This window comes from Vitis riparia, chromosome 16 (genome assembly GCF_004353265.1).
Source record: "Vitis riparia cultivar Riparia Gloire de Montpellier isolate 1030 chromosome 16, EGFV_Vit.rip_1.0, whole genome shotgun sequence".
In the NCBI taxonomy this organism is placed as follows: domain Eukaryota; kingdom Viridiplantae; phylum Streptophyta; class Magnoliopsida; order Vitales; family Vitaceae; genus Vitis; species Vitis riparia.
Window position 1 is genome coordinate 18,996,488 of NC_048446.1, and position 18,894 is coordinate 19,015,381.

Sequence of the window (18,894 nt, forward strand, 5' to 3'; positions counted from 1 at the left end):
GAGAGAATGTTTGGAGACCAAGATCAGAGAGTAGCAGCCTTATATATATATATGGTTTGAATAAAGAATGGAATATAAATGCAACATAATATCATACACAAAGCCTTCAAAATCTTATACAATACAATATATTAGGTGTAAGTAAAACCTTCAAAGTTGTTTTTCTATATAATTTGCATCTATTTTACCCTAATTTTCATTGAAATCGATCTTTTATGTTATTATTTTTACTATTTATAACATGTACTATAATTATTCTTGTTGCAAATAACTGGATTTCTAATGGTATCTTATATTTTAAATTGAAACAAATTAGAATATTAAATTTTCTATGACAATCACAATGATAATTTTTGTGTTTATTTTTTCAATCAATTTTTTTGGCATGACATTTAATTCTTATTATCAACATATCTTTCTTCTTAGGATCTTTGATTAGTTTAGTACTTTCTTATGAAGCAAATGAGATACCTATAGTTTAATTTACGTTTCTTTATTTATTTCATAAGTTATGACAATAGTAAGGTCAAGAGAGTTAAAATGTTGTTTTCCCTTTCACAATTGATTAAAGTAGCATTCCCATCAAGTTGCACTTTAAGAATTATTCTATTCTTATAACCATCTCTTTTATAAGCATGTATATCAAGCTCCATAAGTTGTACTTCAAGAATTATTATATTCCAATGACTTTCTCTTTTATTAAATTTGTCTATCAAGATTCATGTTGAATATATAATCAATTTAGATTAAGCAGATGGCTAGAAAATTTTGACTAAAAATTAATTAAACATTGTTTCTAAAAGTTGAAAGTTCATCATCAAAGAATAAATTTGTATCCCTGGCATGACACATTTTACTCAAAGAATCATTATATTCCTATCACCTTCTCTTTAGACCCCACCTAAGCATCCATTAGAATTTTCTTTTAGGCTTACTTAGAATGTATTTGACGGTAATTTTAAAAAGTGTTTTTAACATTTTTAATATTTAAAAGATAAAAATTTTCAAATGTTACAAAAGTTAGAACTATTTCCTAAAATCATTACCAAATGCATTCTTTACAAGGTTAAAAAAAATTATTAATAGTTGAAGAATAAATTTAATTGCTTGCCATAAAAATTATAATTCAAGAATTATTGTATCCTACAACAGTCTTTTATGAACGAGTAAATCAACATTCATGTTGAATTGTTAGTCAATTTAGATAAAAGTAGCCAATAAGGAAATTTCAAATAAAAAATTTAAAAATATTGAAGAGAATTTGGAGCATACATAAATGAACATTTTTCCCATGGTAGGGGAAAATATCTTAACTTATAATTTTCTCTCTCTTTTCTAAGCATGTATATCAAGCTTCGTAAGTTGCACTTCAAGAATTATTATATTCCTATAACCTTATAGCATCATCCATTAGATTTTTTCTTTTAGGCTTACTTAGTAAGGTTAAAAAAGTTATTAATAGTTGAAGAAGAAATTTAATTGCTTGCCATAGAAATTATACTTCAAGAATTATTAATAAAATACCTATAACAGTCTTTTTATGAACATGTATATCAACATTCATGTTGAACTGTTCGTCAATCTAGATAAAAATGGACAACAAGGAAATTTCAAATAAAATATTTAAAAATATTGAGGAGAATTTAGAGCTAGCAAACATAAATTAGCCTTTTTCCCATGGTATGGAACAATATCTTGACTTTAAAAACATGTGCATTAGTACCATCAATTCCCTTCTTATAAGGTTAACAAAGTCAAGGTTGTCTACCTTTTTAGATTAATTCAAAAACTTAATCTAATTACCAGAGAATAAAGTTGCATGACAACAAGTTGTAGTTTAAGAATTATTATATTCCTATATCTATCTTTATAATCTTTTATGTTAAGATTCTTATTTAAGTAGTGTATTAATTTGATTAGATTTAGTTAGCAATTTTGTTCCATTAATGATTGTTGGTACATTTCAATCATGATTTAGAACTTTTTATATTTTTGTGTGACTTACACTTCATTAAAGACTCAAAGTTGATACCAAATCAACCAATACAATACAAGTATAGTGAGCCATAAAATAGGTAACAAAGTGGCATAAAGTGGGCTTTAAAGAATTAGGAAATTAAGTGTTTTTTATTTAATTGAAAAGAATTAACTAGATTTAGAATTGAATGTGTAAGTGCTCTAATCTGTTGCTCAAGTGCCTAGAGTGCTCAAGTGCTACCTGTAGATGCTTGTGTTGGAACTGCTTAAGCACACTTATAGGTACTTGAGCGTTTGAAGTGCGTACATGTCCAATTTCAATATGCAAAGTTATAATTTTTACATATTTTGGCAAACCATTTTTAGAAAATTGAGATTTTGGAAATTTGTCCAAATCCACCAAGGTTTTACCTATATTTGAGTTTCTCTCATATGCACAAATAGCCTAAAAGTCACTACACTATGCTCTTATTTGAAACTCTCAAAGTTTGTTCACTTTCATTCTTAGGTTGTGAGAAAAAATCACATCTTCTCAAGGTATTGAGGAGCTTATGGACATGAATTTTAGGTGTAAGTACTGAGATATAAGTTTTAGGGAGCAACAATCACCATATAAATCTACGTACCCAAATATTCTTCAAAATTAAAGGATTATAGCTTGGAGGTTTCTGATCTTATAGTTTTTACATTTCCAAAGTCTTTAGGAGGTTTTGTGGGTGGTTTCCATATATGTTGTGTGTCTCATCATGCCATTGGAATTCTTAATATATTGATTAACTATTTATTTAATCAAAAAGTTCTTAAAAAACAAAAATTAAGAATCTTTGGGCTTATTTGATAAAGGACTATCTATTCAACCCTTGTAGGTAGTTCCATGACTAAGATCTTAAACTTTCAATGTTCAACTTTCAATTTATTAGATCAAGTGCTAATTGAAAAGCTATGCACCATTATTTCATTCTCTAAAACCATTAACTATAAAATAAATAACGATTCAATGGGAAACAAGGATCCCTATTTTTTATTTTTTACTTTTTTGGTGATTTTAAGTGGTTTTTGATGAATTTATAATGAGGTAGTAATGTTAATGTTGTTCTGGACCTTTGGTAAACAAGAATAATTAAAAATGGAGCTAAGTAAGATTTACTTTTTAAAAAATTCAGAATGAAAGAACTTTTTTCCATACTTCCTTTTTTTTTTTAAATTTGCTGTCAGATTAATATAGATTCATTTCTATTGTCTCTCTTGAGATGAATATGAAGTTCTTGGTAAATTCAAATATTGATCTTGATTTATTCATTCAATATTTTAAATTTAATAAAATGATTTTGTATTACAAGTAACAATTGTTTATGCTAGCTTTTTCTACCCTAGGCCCTACAATTTTTTTTTTCCATTTGCTTTGTTTGGTTCTTTCTTGTTTAAAAATCTTTCATTTCCATGTGTGATTATAAAAATACATCTCCTTTAGCACAAGGCTTAGAATGGCTTAAGAAGTTCAACCTTGATGCAACCTGAAATCAGGATGCTGGCTTACAAATGGATTGGTCCAAGACTGCCAGTGTCCATTGGTTACTCCGTATCTCGATAGTACCCCTTGTCAAGCTGACCCGTCTTGTGGGTACAAAATATTAAACTTGTTAGATAATGATGAACAAATTATACTTGTGGAACTGATTTTGACCAAGCTCTTTTAACTCCTTAATCTTATGGTTACGATTTGTTAAGTGAACAAAATTGCCCAAATAATCAACGCAAAGCATAAGAACTCATAGGGAAAGAATATTTTTTTCATTGTTATTTTGTGATGAATCTATGCAGTATTATATACAAAGGAATTACAATCAAGAAACTTAAAATCAGTCCTTGTGATCAAACCTAATTGATCTATATCCACTTCTTATACACTTGTATTATCCCTAAATTAAGAAAGAATTATCAAGGAGATTACAAGGATTGTTAACAATCTCAACACTCCCTCTCAAGTTGGTGTATAGATGTCACACATGCTCAACTTGCCCAAGAACTTTGAAAACACTAAATTTGAGTTCGCTTTGGTGAGGATATTGACCAATTGATCATTTGATCAAATCTTAGGCAACTTTACTATTTTCCTATCCAACTTCTCCTTAATGAAAAATTTGTCTACCTTTGTATACTTTGGATGATCATGTTAAACCAAATTATGGGCAATATCACATGTTGCTTTATTGTCATAATATAATGGAATTGGTTGTTTAAATGGATAGCCCAAATCTTGTAAGAGAAGTCTTAGTCATAATGCTTTACAAAGCCTAAGGGTCATACTCCTAAAATTAGCTTCTGCACTTGATCATGCAACAATATTATGTTTTTGGCTTTTCTACGTGATGAGATTACCATCTACAAAGGTGAAGTAACTTGAAGTAGATTGCATGTCATCTACTACTTTGACCCAATCAACATCAGCATATGCATCCACACTTTGATAATCTCCATTTTTAGTGACTAGGATTCCTTTTCTAGGAGTAGACTTCAAATACCTCAAAATGCACATAATTGCATTCATATATATGTTGCTCTCTAGGGTTATGCATAAACTGTTTGATAATATTCGATGCATAAGAATAATGTGATAAATAAAAGGATAATTATTACAAAAAAAAAAATTAACATAATTTTTTAAAATAAGATTAATGTGATAAATATTTAAAATTAAATAAAATTAGAAGGATAAATATAAGAAAAAAAAAAGTGAAGTGATAGTAATTTTTCTAAAAAAAATAGGATTAATAAGATAAATATTTAAAATTAAATAAAATTAAAAGGATAAATATAAAAAATTAAAAGTGAAGTGATAATAATTTTTAAAATAGGATCAATGAGATAAATATGAAAAATAATTAAAAATAAAAGGATAATAAAAAATAAATAAAAAAGGTAATATAAATTAAAAATATTTTAATCATTTTGTATTTTATATTTTATTAAATAATTTTACATGGTATATTCTCTTCCATCATTTAAAAATTTTAAATTTATTCATATTATTGAATTTATATTTAGTCTTAATTATTGAAGACAATATAATTAATAAAATACTTTAAAGTTGGAATATAATAAGTGTCAAATTATTAGTAACTACCTATATTTTATTTAAGTTGATAAATATCAAAAGACTTAATATGTTACCGATATTATTATATAATAAATAATTTTTAAATAAAAGATTTTATCACTTTTAATTGATTTTATATTTACTTAAAAAATTCAAATTTTATTAAAACATCCTTAAATGATTAGTCGATATTTATTCCCATGTACCGCCATTGCTTCTTTCCCAGTAAAAGAGGATCACGACCCGTGGGCCGCTTTCGCACATTGAGGCCCGCTGCTGCCTCGATAGGACTCTAGGCCGTGTCCATCAAAATGATGGGTTCTATCTGGCGCTTAAATCAAATGGTTACCCAAATCGGATCGGTGAAGAATATTATACTTTTTGGATAATTTTGATCTGCCTATACGATTTTGGGAAGCAGACTTGCAAGTAGAGAAGGAATAGAAGTCTCTTTGAGATACGATTCTCTGCTATATTAAGGCATGCTCTGCAAGCCCAAATCGCTTAGCAAATTCTCCTGAGCCGGCCAAGATCTTGGTGAAGTAGGCGTTGTGCTTCGACCGAGGAAAACGATAAAACAAGGGCTTTGAATCATGTTCAGAGGCCCCGCTTTGTGTCTAACGGGCCCCTCATCCTTGGATGGCCAGGGCTAGAAAGGTTTGAGGAACGAAAGCTTGATATTTTTCAGAAGTTTGTTCTGTCATCTATGATGCCTGTTGATCAACGTAGTGAATTCTATAGGAAGAAATTCGGCCCTACTCGTTATGCGAATGAGCAATCTTCAGAGATGTTGCTAATCGATGCCTGCTTTTTGACCGAAGCGATTTACTGCATTGTTAGTAACACTGAGACTAGTCTGCCTCTCTCATCTGTTCTACTGTGGATTTGTGCGAGAGATTTCTTTTTGCCGGAGAATAGGATACCCTTTTTTGTTCTTAAGAATTGATTAGTATGAGGTTTGGTCCTTTTGAAAGGGATGAGAAGAAGATTATAAATGAACTTCCGAATCCGGGAAGCCAGTTCCTTTATTAGCCCCATAATTTGTCGGATGATCTCCGAAGCCAGCGTCACAAACCTTCTACTTCTCCTACCAATCCCCCTTTAAGTGGCCTTTTCTGCTAAACAACTACACGATCGAGCCATTAGATTTTGTGCTACTTTTGAATCAAATGCCTTCCGGATCGAATTTGACAGCAGAACTGGCAACCTAAACCTGCCATATCTATCGATCGGACGAATTATCTGAAAGAAGCTAGTTAGATGTAGCTGCCTCTCAGGCTGCCAAACCAGACGATGACCCTGGGAAGATGCAGGTGTCCGCGTATCTATATTTGCTTAAATGTTTGGTTCAAGATTCTGAAAGCGTTGATGTGCTAAGCTCGCATGTTATTCGTTCCTTTATAGACCAGGAACGCTCGGATTTGTATAGATTTACATCCTAAGTTTCAGATTCATGTCCGTCTTCTAAGCGAGCTCGAAGCTTTTCCTTCTGGTTTCAGGGCCCCAGTTACGTGTTGGCTTCGAAACCCCTCTATAAGCCGCCATGTCAACCGAACAAGTTCAGTGTTAAACTTACTCCTGTACATATTCTGCGTGGCCTTTATGTTGGGCTTTTTGTTCCTCGGCACGTACGCTGTTGCCAAACTTGCCATTATACTCCTACGTGCTATGAAGCCTCTTAATGGACTAGATTTTGCCCTGATGATAATGATCATTATCGCTCTATGCATTGTACCAAATTCAGGATCTGTTTATGTTGCAGAAGGCCTTGGTAAAAGGCTTGAATTTCTGAGAACTTGCAATGGTCACATAAGTTTGTGCTTCTACAAGGAACAGGAGGAATAAGATTTTACCAGTGGCCAGCTTGCTTAAAAATGTTGTATGTCCCATTTGAGCTCAGTTGCTCAATTCTTTATTATAAAAATAAATTATTTATTATAAAATTTTCTATTATTTTAATATTTTTATAAATATGTTAAATTACTTTTTGCGCCCATAACACACACTGAAGGAGGAAGAAAAGAAAGGGAAAGAAAAAAGAAGTAAAAGGATTTAAAGCAATCGCAAACAAACCCTTGAAGAAGCTCATCTTGCAAAGGCGAGTGCATCAAAACAATCAACATAAATATCAAGACGAGGGAAAGGAAAATCAGTCGTCTTCCTCATCTTCAATCCTCTCTGCCACGTCTTCAGCGATGTTGTCCTCCAAAGCATCCACGCCCTCAGCTATTGCTAGTCCGCCCAATACTCCAACGACCGCACACACAGCCAATCCAGTCCCCATCCCCATGCCAGACTTCTTCTTCTTCTCCTCCTCCGCCACCGTACGACCCTTGGCCATATCCGTAAGTTGGTTCCTGATACCCATACGCCGGCTGCCCGTACGGGGAGTGGCCGTAGGGGCCGGCATTGGAGTAGTAAGGATCAGGTGGAGGTGCGCCGTAGGCCGGTGGATCGGCGTAGCCTGCTCCTCTGGTTCCTGGCGGCGGCGGCACGCCGTAAGGTGCTGTGTAGTAGGGCTCCGGTGCACGGTAACCCAAATCCCTCACGGAGACCTCGACATCGACCTTGCCCTGAGGGCGCCCGGAGGGACGGCGGAGCTCGAGAGTGCGGAAGGCCTCGACGCCGAAACCGACGTAGTCGACGACGTCGCGGAGGAAGAGGCGAGCGGAGCCTACCATAGGCTTGGTGTCGTCTTCGTCATCGGATTTGACGTGGACGATGTCGAGGTAGAGGGCGGAATCATCGATGGAGGAGGGCACTGGAATGTGGAGAGTCTCGTTCCAGGAAGGAAAGGTGTCCCCGTCGTGGTCGACTTTGGTGGAGTACTTAGCGTTAGGTTCCACCCAAACCACGGCGTATGGCTTCAGAGGGCCGTGACGCCAGTTCACGTTCTTCAGATCTTTGGCGGAGGAGATCTTGAGCTTGAGCTCGAAGCGAGGGGCCATCGGAGGAGGAATCTGGGAATTCCGGAGAAAAGAAAATTGCTCTTCACTGTCAAATGGCTGCCACAATGGGGTGGGTATTATTCAGAAAAATCTGCACTTTAATTGGTGAGAGAAACTCCTCAACTGCACCTTTTTGATACCCACTTACCTAGTACGTTGTCAAACAGGGAAAAAACTTACGAGGAGTGTGGGGCATATCAATTGACTAACACCCACACCGGGCGGTTTCACACTCTAGTTTGGGTGTGGTTGGTGTGTGCCCACTGCCCACTAGTGTAACCGGAAAATGCCGGTGTGGGTGGTGGGTGAGTTCATGTGAACGGGGAGGAGACCGGTTTGTCCACGTCAGTAATATCTTCTAGGAAAAGGTCAATTAGCCACACCATTCCTACGCGGAGCGGCCGAGGCGTCACATGGCCCGGCCCTTGTCCATCTTACATATTTTAAGCCCCTCAATGTTCAGTATCAGATAGGCAACTTTAATAATAATAAAATATTTTTTTAAAACTAATAATAGTAATAATAAATTTATGATGGTCTTTAAATAATATTATTAATGTCCCGGTCTTTAAATAACTTCATTATCAACGTGGTGGAAGAAAAGGGACTTATAGTGAGTTTTAATGTGTTTCTCCCTAAAATATTATAAATGACCTTTTTTTTTTTTTAATAATATGACAAGATTTTGATTTATTGATATGAATCAATTAATTAAAGTCCACCTTATTACAACTTGCATGAAATATTACTTCAAGGCGGTGTTTGGTACACGGGAATAGGGAGTGAGAATAGACATCTCATTCATTTTCTCCCTTATTCCTGTGTTTGGATAAATGTTAAGAAGGCGGAAATAAAATAAAAAATTATTCTGACAGAAATCAAATCCAACTTATTAGTCGGATTTGCATTCATTAAAAGTAGGTGGTATTCTGATTCATTAAACCTATTTGATAATATAAAATAACCTAAATTATTATTTTACCCTCTTATCTTGTTTTTCAAACCCGATGTTTATCTTCTTTGTAAAAGTAGAGATCCATTCATCATCCACTTCTTATCTTTTTTTTTTTTCTCTTTTTTTTTCTTAGTAAAATATAATTCTATAGCTTTTTTTGCATGGCAAATTATTTAAAATTTTGATAAAAAAAAAACGAATATTTAAAATTTTTAAGGTTATGGATTTTATCGGATATGATACTTGTTGAAAATTAGAATAAATTAGAATTCTTTTATTTCCTCTTTTGAAAATAGAAAAAACATTTGCTAACTTTGAGAATTTAAATATTATAATAAATAATTTTTTTTTGAAAATATAATTTTATAACTACTTAAGCATGACAAATTATTCAAATTTTTAATAAAAATAATAATTGAATATTTGTGCATTAGGGTTATACGATTTTTTATGGTTAATTTTTTATTTATTGAGTATATATATATTTTTTAGTCTTATTATTTAATAACAAAAAACCTCTCAAATTTTATTTTTTAAAAATAAAAGTAAAATAAAAAAATATTTTAAATTATATGTAAGGATATTATTGTAAATTTATTTATTTTTCATTTCCATTCCTATTATTATCAAACATTGGAATGGAAACAAATAATCATTCCAATCTTGCATTCCTAAGTTCATCCAAATGCTAGAAATGGAATCATCAAATTCATTCCATTCCACTAAGAAATAGGAAAGAAAACAAAATATTATTTCCATTCCCTATTCCGACGTACCAAACACCCCCTGTGTGAATGCAAATCTTCATTAATTAAATTCAAGCCATTTAAAAAATGATTTATACAACAAACGCACATGGGACTTTGTGTTCAAATACAAATCTTTATTAATTAATTAAATTTAAGCCAATAAAAAAAAAGTGTCATGATACTGCCAACTTGTTAGGTAAAGCATTGGAATTAGTATTGAATAATCAACTCGGATTGAATGCTTTATTGACTTTGTGATGTTGATGTCTCTGGTAGGAAACACGTGACCACTAAAATTATATTAATTATTAAATTTATTATTGAAATTTATTATGAAAATATATATAAATATTATTTGTTAATTTGCTTACCTCCACTCAAATCCTAATTGTTCAATTGCCCAAATAGGGTTATTTTATTAAAGGGGTGCTTCAAAACCAATTTTGAAAATCTAACATTCCTTTTTTTTTTTTTTTTTTTTTTTTTTTTTACCATATTTTTTACTAAAATATTCTCTTTTTTTTTTTTTTTTGTAAAAATGGTTTTTTATTTTTATTTTAACCTACATGTATTACAAATACAAGGATTATTTACCTATTTTAACATATCAATTCAACATAAATTTCAATTGGTATACTAGAATTAAGGATAAAAATATTATAAATTTGTGAAATATTGGTAATTGAATTTTATAAAAATATTAAATTAAATAAAATAAAAAGTTAATAGAATGAAAATTAATTAAAATTTATAAAAATATTTAAAAAAATTCTAAAAAATGATAAAACTGATACATCAGAGCAAGTATATTGAGTGGTTCACATAATAATATAGAACCAATAAAGGGAAAACATAACTTTAGCTTCTCTAATTTTTAAAGTGATAAATATGATATTAGGATAGTAGGTCAATTAATTGGCCACAAGGCAAAAATAACTCTAACCCTAACATAACCATCATATCATACCGAGTTCAATGAACATCATGGTTTTAAAACATGTTTATACGATTAAAATATACTTAGCTTGACAATTTTCCTTTAGCCTGCAACATAATTCCACCTTCTACTCCATTTCGCATAGTCATGCGAAATGAAAATATTTGATTTTTAAGTTTTCTTTTATTATTTCTTTCATTTCTTTCTTTGAATCCACCTCAACTACCTCCAAACTAGCTCCAAATCTTGGTCCAAGTGCATTGATTTTTCTTCATCATCCACATTATTTGCCCTCCTCAATTCCATTTCTCTTTTGTCACTCAATGCTTCAAAAATTACCTTGAAATATCTCTAAAACTTCATAAAAATCATTAGTATCTCTTGCAAGGGCAATCATGTATTACTTGGGCATATTAGGCATAATTACTATTCAAAAAGTATGAAATTCATAAGAATTATTATTTAAAATGTGTTGTTTTTAGTAGTAATCAGTCAAACACAATGAAGCAATCATAAGGAAATTCAATACTATGACTTGAGCAGGTTATTTGTTTCTAAGTAAAACCATATAAAAGTGCATGTGGAAAACATAGTAAAACAAGAACACCAATATAAATTGTCCATAGCAGCAGTAACAACAACAACAATGGTGAAAAGCTATCACATACTTTGTCACTACACCCAAAATTAAGATCTTGAAATTATTTACTTAGTTTCTTTTAGCACATTTATCCCTACTCCTAATTTTACTTTTTCTTTTCTATATTTATATTGTTGTAGTATGTGGCTCATATTTGAGCGAAAAGACATATGGAGAAAAAATGGCAAAATGTTGGAGCGACGACATTTGCCATTTAGACTTGTACTTCTTTTGTTGTGGGGCGAATGATAGGTTGGGGGGTGTCATTCCTAAGGGTTAGTATAAATACCATTTTTATGTAACCCTAATTTTAACATATTGAAAATCCTCTTTCCTTGTTCCCGTGGACTTAGGCAATTAGACGAACTACATTAAATCTCCATGTTATTTTTTCTCGTTTTTTTATTTTTTCGCCATTAATCGTTGCACGGATTCCAACATATATATATATATATATATATATATATATATATATATATATATATATATATATATATATATATATATATATTCATTAGAATTCACAAACAAAATATTCAGTTTTACTCTATTCTCTCTCTATCTTCCATGTTTTATTACAGATATTCCTTACACTATATAAAGTTATTCGTTAGGTTCTCTATAAATTGGCAATAATTGCATATCAAGTTTACTTCCTTTCAGTGGTGGAATTTAGCTAGTACCGGGTAGATCCACTTTCCAACATTATGAGAATCTTATCTTTCCTTCTCAACTGTGTGTTTGTGACTACAAAATCATGTATTATCACAAATTTTGAGATCACATTTCCTATCTCATTCCTTGTCCCACAATATATATTCCAATATATCCACTACTATCCTTCATATGCAAAGCCAATTACACTATAAGTGAAATTTCATGAATTTTGATGAGAAATAAAAAGTAATACACACACACACACACCATATAGACATATAGCCAAATCAACCATCATACCTTAAGCAAGTTTCAAGACTTGGAGAACTATGATTGCTTAGTGAGTCCCGATGTGCAAGCATTATAGCAGCTACAAGAAGAGTTTCAGCTAGCATCAAATTGTTCATGTAAATTTGGTATAACTCTCTACCCCATATCCTTGCCCTGTTAACAGCTGCAACCACACCAAAAACCTTCAACGGGATGGCTAAGCAGGTCTGATATAACCCTCTGCTCCACAGCTTTACCTTGTCAAGAAATCCAAACTGAGACATTTGGTCTTCCTCTGAAACTTCATAAATCAAGCAAATGTAGGGGATTTCCATCAAAGAGATCATCAGGAACCTTCAAAGACAAATTTTCACTCATTACAGTAGCAAAAAACATATTAATTATGAACCTTCCGTTTTTTTCCCCTCCAAAAATGAAAAAACTAACTTTGTCAACTACCGGCCATGGTAATTAATTGTCCGTAACCAATAGATCCCTCGTGCAGGTTTTAAGCATTGAGAAGTCAAAATTCGTTATCCCAAACCAATTTGTAGAATCTAAATGACCCAAAACTTTTTTTTTCATAAAGATATACCACAAATACAATGAAAAACACATCTCTATAGATCATTTCCTCAAAATCTATCTAACTTCTAGCTCTAACATCAGGTGGATAGAAGCAATGTATTTGGGAAAAAAACTATTTCACCCCAGGTTCAAATTTCCTCAATTAAGGCGATTTCTCAATTAGCTCCGCCTTACACACTTCCATTCGCCTTAGGTTCTCATTTCCATGGTGATAAGGCCCAATAGCCAAAACAATAGGTCGAAAGGAGTTCTCGTTGCCGCCAATAATGCTTATCGGAACCCTATGTATCACAACAGAAGTTCCTCTTTTCAACGATCGTTCAGCTCTGAAATCCATTTGTGTTGGAAAGTCAATCTTCCTAAATCTTCCATATTAAGAATAGATGATCTGTATATGTTAGTCCTTCCTATTGTAATCCCTGACTTATAGTTGGACAACCTAGAATATAGTAACTAATTCCTGACTTGTAGGAAATTAAATATCACAAACCTCCCTGTAGAAATACACACTTCAGCATCAATAATATTATTCAGTCAATTCCCTCTATTATTCATCTTTTCATGGTCTCAGAGTGGGACTAAAATCCTGATTCATCGCTGCACTCTAATATCTCGTGTAACATCTCTTTTCTTCAATCATCATGGTAAAATAAAATATTTCTATAGATTTCTCAAAGGCAGATCTCTCCAATCCCTATTTCACTCACCATTCAGATTACCCACGTTTGGTTTTGATTTCCAAATCTTTGAATGGAGACAATTATTCGGCTTAGAAAAGGGCTATGATTCTAGCTTTAAATTCCAAGAACAAATTGGGTTTTGTTAATGGCTCGATCAAGGCTCTTTTAGAAGAAACTGATCCTGAAGGTTATGCGACTTGGTCACGGTGTAACGACATGATTCACTCCTAGATCATCAATACTCTCAATCCAGAAATTGCGGACAGTGTAATCTATTATTCTACTGCTCATGAAGTTTGAGAAGATCTCTGTGAGCGATTCTCTCAAAGCAATGCACCTCGCATCTTTGAAATTCAGCGAGATATTGCTTGTCTTCGACAAGAGCAACTCTCTGTCTCTGCCTATTACACAAAATTGAAAGGCATGTGGGATGAACTAGCTTCCTACAACGCTGCAGCACATGAGGCACAACAAGATCAACAAAAATTGATGTAATTTCTGATGGGATTGAATGAATCTTACAGTGCTATTTGCGGGCAAATCCTCCTGATGAATCATCTCCCTTCTGTCCGCCAAGCATACTCCTCTGTCTCTCAAGAAGAAAAGCAGTGCCTCCTCACTTCGACGAACACAACAGTGGAATCTGCCGCAAGTGCTACTATGGTCGTGCGTAGCAACGACAAGTCTTCGACGATTTGGAAAGATGGAATAGATCGATTGAACATAGGAATGATGGAACCGACTTATCACCCCTCTGGTTCTCAAAATTTCCGGGTGAATTGGTCTTCTTAGGGGCAAGATGGTAGACCATTTTTTTTATCAAGATCGACGCTACATGGGTTCTGGAAGAGGACATCCCCAATGCTCGTATTGTGGAGATATGGGCCATTGGGTCTAAAAGTGTTTTCAACTACATGGATACCCACCAGGCCATCCTAAAGCAAGAATGAATTTAGGCTCAAATTCAAATAGGAATAAAGGTTTTTTTTTGCGGCTAACCAAGTTTTTGAGGCAGATGAAGGGAGACCTGTAGTTGCATTATCAGGAGCCCAACTCAAGTAGCTTTTGTCACTTCTTAATAACCAAGATGAAGACTCTAGTTCCAAAGCGAATGCGGTAACAAAGCCAGGTGTGTCCAAATTCGCTTCCCACAATTGGATTATTGATAGTGGGGTGACAGATCATATTACATCATCCTCTAAGTTATTGCATAAAGATAAAAATTGCTCATTACTGCCCGTATTGTTGCCTAACGGAGAAAAAACAAATATTGTTATGAAAGGGGCTTTGCCTTTGAATTCCGTCTATTATCTGCATAATGTGTTATTTGTGCCTACATTCAAAGTTGATTTAATATCAATTAGTCGTTTGACAAGAGGTCTAAATTGTTCAATGACGTTTTTCCTTATTGGTGTATTTTGCAGGATCTGGCTACGAGTAGGGCGATTGGTTTGGGTAAACAACGTGATAGACTATACTATTTGGTGGCACTAGCGACAGAGAAATCTTTGACCAACCATTCCTCATTGACAAACCAGCCAACCTATAATCTTGCCATTTTTTCCACCGATCTTTAGCATAGTCGCTTGGGTCATGTATCACCTTCTTGTTTGAGTTTCATTGCCAAGAATTTTTTAAATTTTTTCGTTCAGTCCAATAATGCTTGCCCTATATGTCCTTTGGCTAAGCAAAGTCGTTTACCTTTTGGTATTAATGCTATTTCTTCTACAAAACCTTTTGAGATTATTCATTGTGACATTTGGGATCGTTATCGATACCCTTCTCTTTTTGGTGCCCATTACTTTCTCACTATTATCGATGATTATACATGTTTCACATGGATATTTTTAATGTGACATAAAGATGAAGCACAATCACTTTTAAAACGTTTCTTCAACTGTGTGTTCACACAATTTGAATTTCGCATTAAAACTTTTTGAAGTGACAATGATGGAGAATTTACCTCACTTCATTTTTTTTTTCAAGATAATGGTGTCATCTTTCAGCATTCTTGCGTTTACACGCCTCAACAAAATGGGTTTGTGGAACGCAAACATCGTCATATTTTACAAGTAGCCCGAGCTTTGAAATTTCATGCTTAAGTTCCCACTCAATTTTGGGGGGAGTGTGCTATCACTGCCGTACACATCATCAATCAGTGACTTTCACCAGTATTGTCTTTCAAAACTCCTTTTGAATTGCTTTACTCAAAACCGTCTTCTTACTCTCATCTCTGTGTTTTCGGATGTTTAGCCTATGCCACCGATGTTCACACCTTTCACAAATTTGATTACCGTGCCATGCCATCCATCTTCATCGGTTATCCTGCCGATCAGAAAGCATACAAATTATTTGATTTATCAACCAAAAAAGTCTTTACTAGTCGAGATGTCAAATTTCATGAAGATATTTTTCCTTATATATTTCTCAAGCTTAACTCTACTCTCCTTTCGTTGACCCATAATTCTGGTCCAATCTCCTTAGTGGCCCACGACATCTCTTCTTCCTTTGACTCTACTTCTCATGCACTTTCCCCTCTTTTTTCCAACCACACAAGCACACCGTCTCCTACCACAGAAAATGACGACTTTTCCTCTCTTTCTCGACCTTCCGAACTCGCTCCCTCTTCTCCAGTGCTGGCACCAACTCCACATTCCATTCTTCATACCTATACCCAACGCCCAAAACCTTCCTCCTTACTAAACAATCCTACCCTGATCGAACCTTCTTCTCAGATTGATCCAACCCCTCCACCATTGCCTTCTGCAACTCTAGTATCACCTTCTCCGATGCCACCGTTTGCATCCATCCCGTCTGATCCTCCAACCTAGACGCCCCTCTTTTCACTAGAAACACACTCACCCGAACCAGTTGCTCCGCTTCGTCGCTCTAGCCGCCATATCGCCCCGTCAATCAAGTTCCACGATTATGTATGCTCCCATGTTTCCTTCGATCAATCGTCTTCCTTGATTCTAGGTCTGACTAAAAGTACACGATATCCATTGGCCAATTATGTTTCTTATCACATATATAAGCCTGCATATAGATCTTTTGTTGCTCAACATAATGCTGTCAAAGAACCCAGGTCTTATTCGGAAGCCGCCGCTCATCTTGAGTGGCAGGAGGCAATGCGTTCCAAATTGCAAGTTCTCCAAGCTAATGACACTTGGTCTCTCACTCCACTTCCTGTCGGCAAGACACCGATTGGCTGTTGATGGGTGTATAAAATTAAACACCATTCAGATGGGTCTATTGAGCGTTACAAAGCACGATTGGTAGCAAAAGGCTTTACTTAATTAAAAGGTGTCAATTATCAAGATACCTTTTCCCCCATTGCCAATATCATATCCGTCCGCTGCTTGCTTGCATTGGCTGCAACCCGTGGTTGGTCTCTTCATCAAATGGATGTCAACAACACCTTTCTTCACGGCGACTTACATGAGGAAATATATATGTCTTCGCCGCCAAGGGCTTCGGCGACAAGGGGAGAAAAACTTGGTATGTCGCCTTCATAAATCACTCTACGGTCTGAAACAAGCTTCTCGCCAGTGGTTCGCCAAGTTCTCATAAACTATTCGATCCCGATTATGCACAATCTCGAGCTGATTATTCTTTGTTCACCAGGAAACAAGGCAAGTCCTTTACTACCCTCTTGATATATGTTAATGATATTCTGATTACTGGAAATGATCCTGTGAGCATTGCTACAACAAAAAAAATTTTGCAGTCATTTTCATCTCAAAGATCTGGGTGATTTAAAATACTTTCTTGGCATTAAGGTTTCTGTTTCTAAAAATGGGATTTTTATTTCCCAACATAAGTATGCATTAGAGATTATTGAGGATGCGTGACTGTTGGGCGTTGCCCCTATTGATACACCTATGGAACGAGGATTGAAATTGTCTGATAAGAGCGATTGGCTCAAGGATCAAGGTCGTTATAGGAGATTGGTTGGAAGGTTAATATATCTAACTATGTCGAGGCCAGATATCACTTATGCAGTTCATGTGTTAAGTTGGTTTATGCATCAATCAAGAAAGACTCATATGGAAGCAGCGTTCAGAGTTGTGCGTTATCTCAAGAATGCACCTGGTCAGGGTTTGTTCTTCTCTTCGAATAATGATTTCAAATTGAGAGCCTACTGTGATTCAGATTGGGCAAGTTGTTCACTTACTAGAAGGTCCACTACAGGCTCCTGTGTATTCCTTGGACCTTCACTGATTTCTTGGAGATCAAAGCAACAGAAAACAGTGCCACTCTCTTCAGCCGAAGCAGAGTATCGTGCAATGACAAGAGCTTGTTGTGAGTTGACATGGCTTCGGTACCTTTTGAAAGATTTAGGTGTTTTACATCAGGAACCTGTCTTGCTGCATTGTGACAACAAGGCAGCATTGCACATTGCAGCCAACCCTGTTTTCCATGAGCGTGCTGGACACATTGAGATGGATTGTCACTATATTAGGGACAAGATCCAAGATGGTTCCATTGTTAAAAGACATGTGAGCTCAGTGCACCAACTTGTAGACATTCTGACCAAACAATTGGGAAAAGAGATTTTTGCTCCTATGATTCGTAAGTTAGGAGTGCAGGATACCCACTCTCCAACTTGAGGGGGAGTGTTGGAAAGTTAATCTTCCATATTAAGAATAGATGATCTGTATATGTTAGTCTTCCTATTGTAATCCCTAACTTATAGTTGGACATCCTAGAATATAGTAGCTAATTCCTGACTTGTAGGAAAAGATCGCAAACCTCCCTGTATAATTACACACTTGAGCATCAATAATATTATTAAGCCAATTCTCTCTGTTATTCACCTTTTCAATATGTTGCTCCGCCATGGCCTTCAAAACTAAACTCTCTTCTCCCACAGAAAAATATATCCATTTCTTCCCTGAAAAATCCAAAACTCCACCAACCTCGGCACCCCGCCTGAAACTCACTGTGATTCTCAGGCGCATGTGAATATGAATTCACCACTTCTTTAGTTATATGAGATTTTTAAAAGTTATTTTTGAAAAATATATAAAAATAGTTTAAACTATTTTTAAAAGATTTTTTTTTTAATTTTTAAATGCTATTAAAATTTTAAAAGATGCTGCTCTACGGGGCAATATAAGTGATTTTTCAATTCTTTTCAAAAGTACTTTTTGACTAATTTTTAGATTATAAATATTTTCTAAAACCATTATAAAACACACTAAGTTTTTTAAAAAAAAATTATTTTAAAAAATATAATTATTTTTTTCAATTACCTTAAAATTTTGTTTTTTTTATAATTATATATAAAAAATCATTATTAAAAATTATTCTTTGAGAAATGTTTTGAAAATTATTTCCAAACAACGCTTTAATTAATTTCTCCTTTTACACACATGATGTGGACCATCCAACTA

The 18,894-nt window shown here is 34.2% G+C and overlaps 1 protein-coding gene across 1 annotated transcript; it reads right to left on the reverse strand.

The window, feature by feature from the left end:
* Positions 1-7,101: 7,101 nt before the first annotated feature.
* Positions 7,102-8,111, reverse strand: LOC117933988. The gene has a single exon (XM_034855575.1). The coding sequence runs from the start codon at positions 8,020-8,022 to the stop codon at positions 7,297-7,299; it is 726 nt and encodes a 241-aa protein (XP_034711466.1). The 5' UTR covers positions 8,023-8,111; the 3' UTR covers positions 7,102-7,296.
* Positions 8,112-18,894: the final 10,783 nt, after the last annotated feature.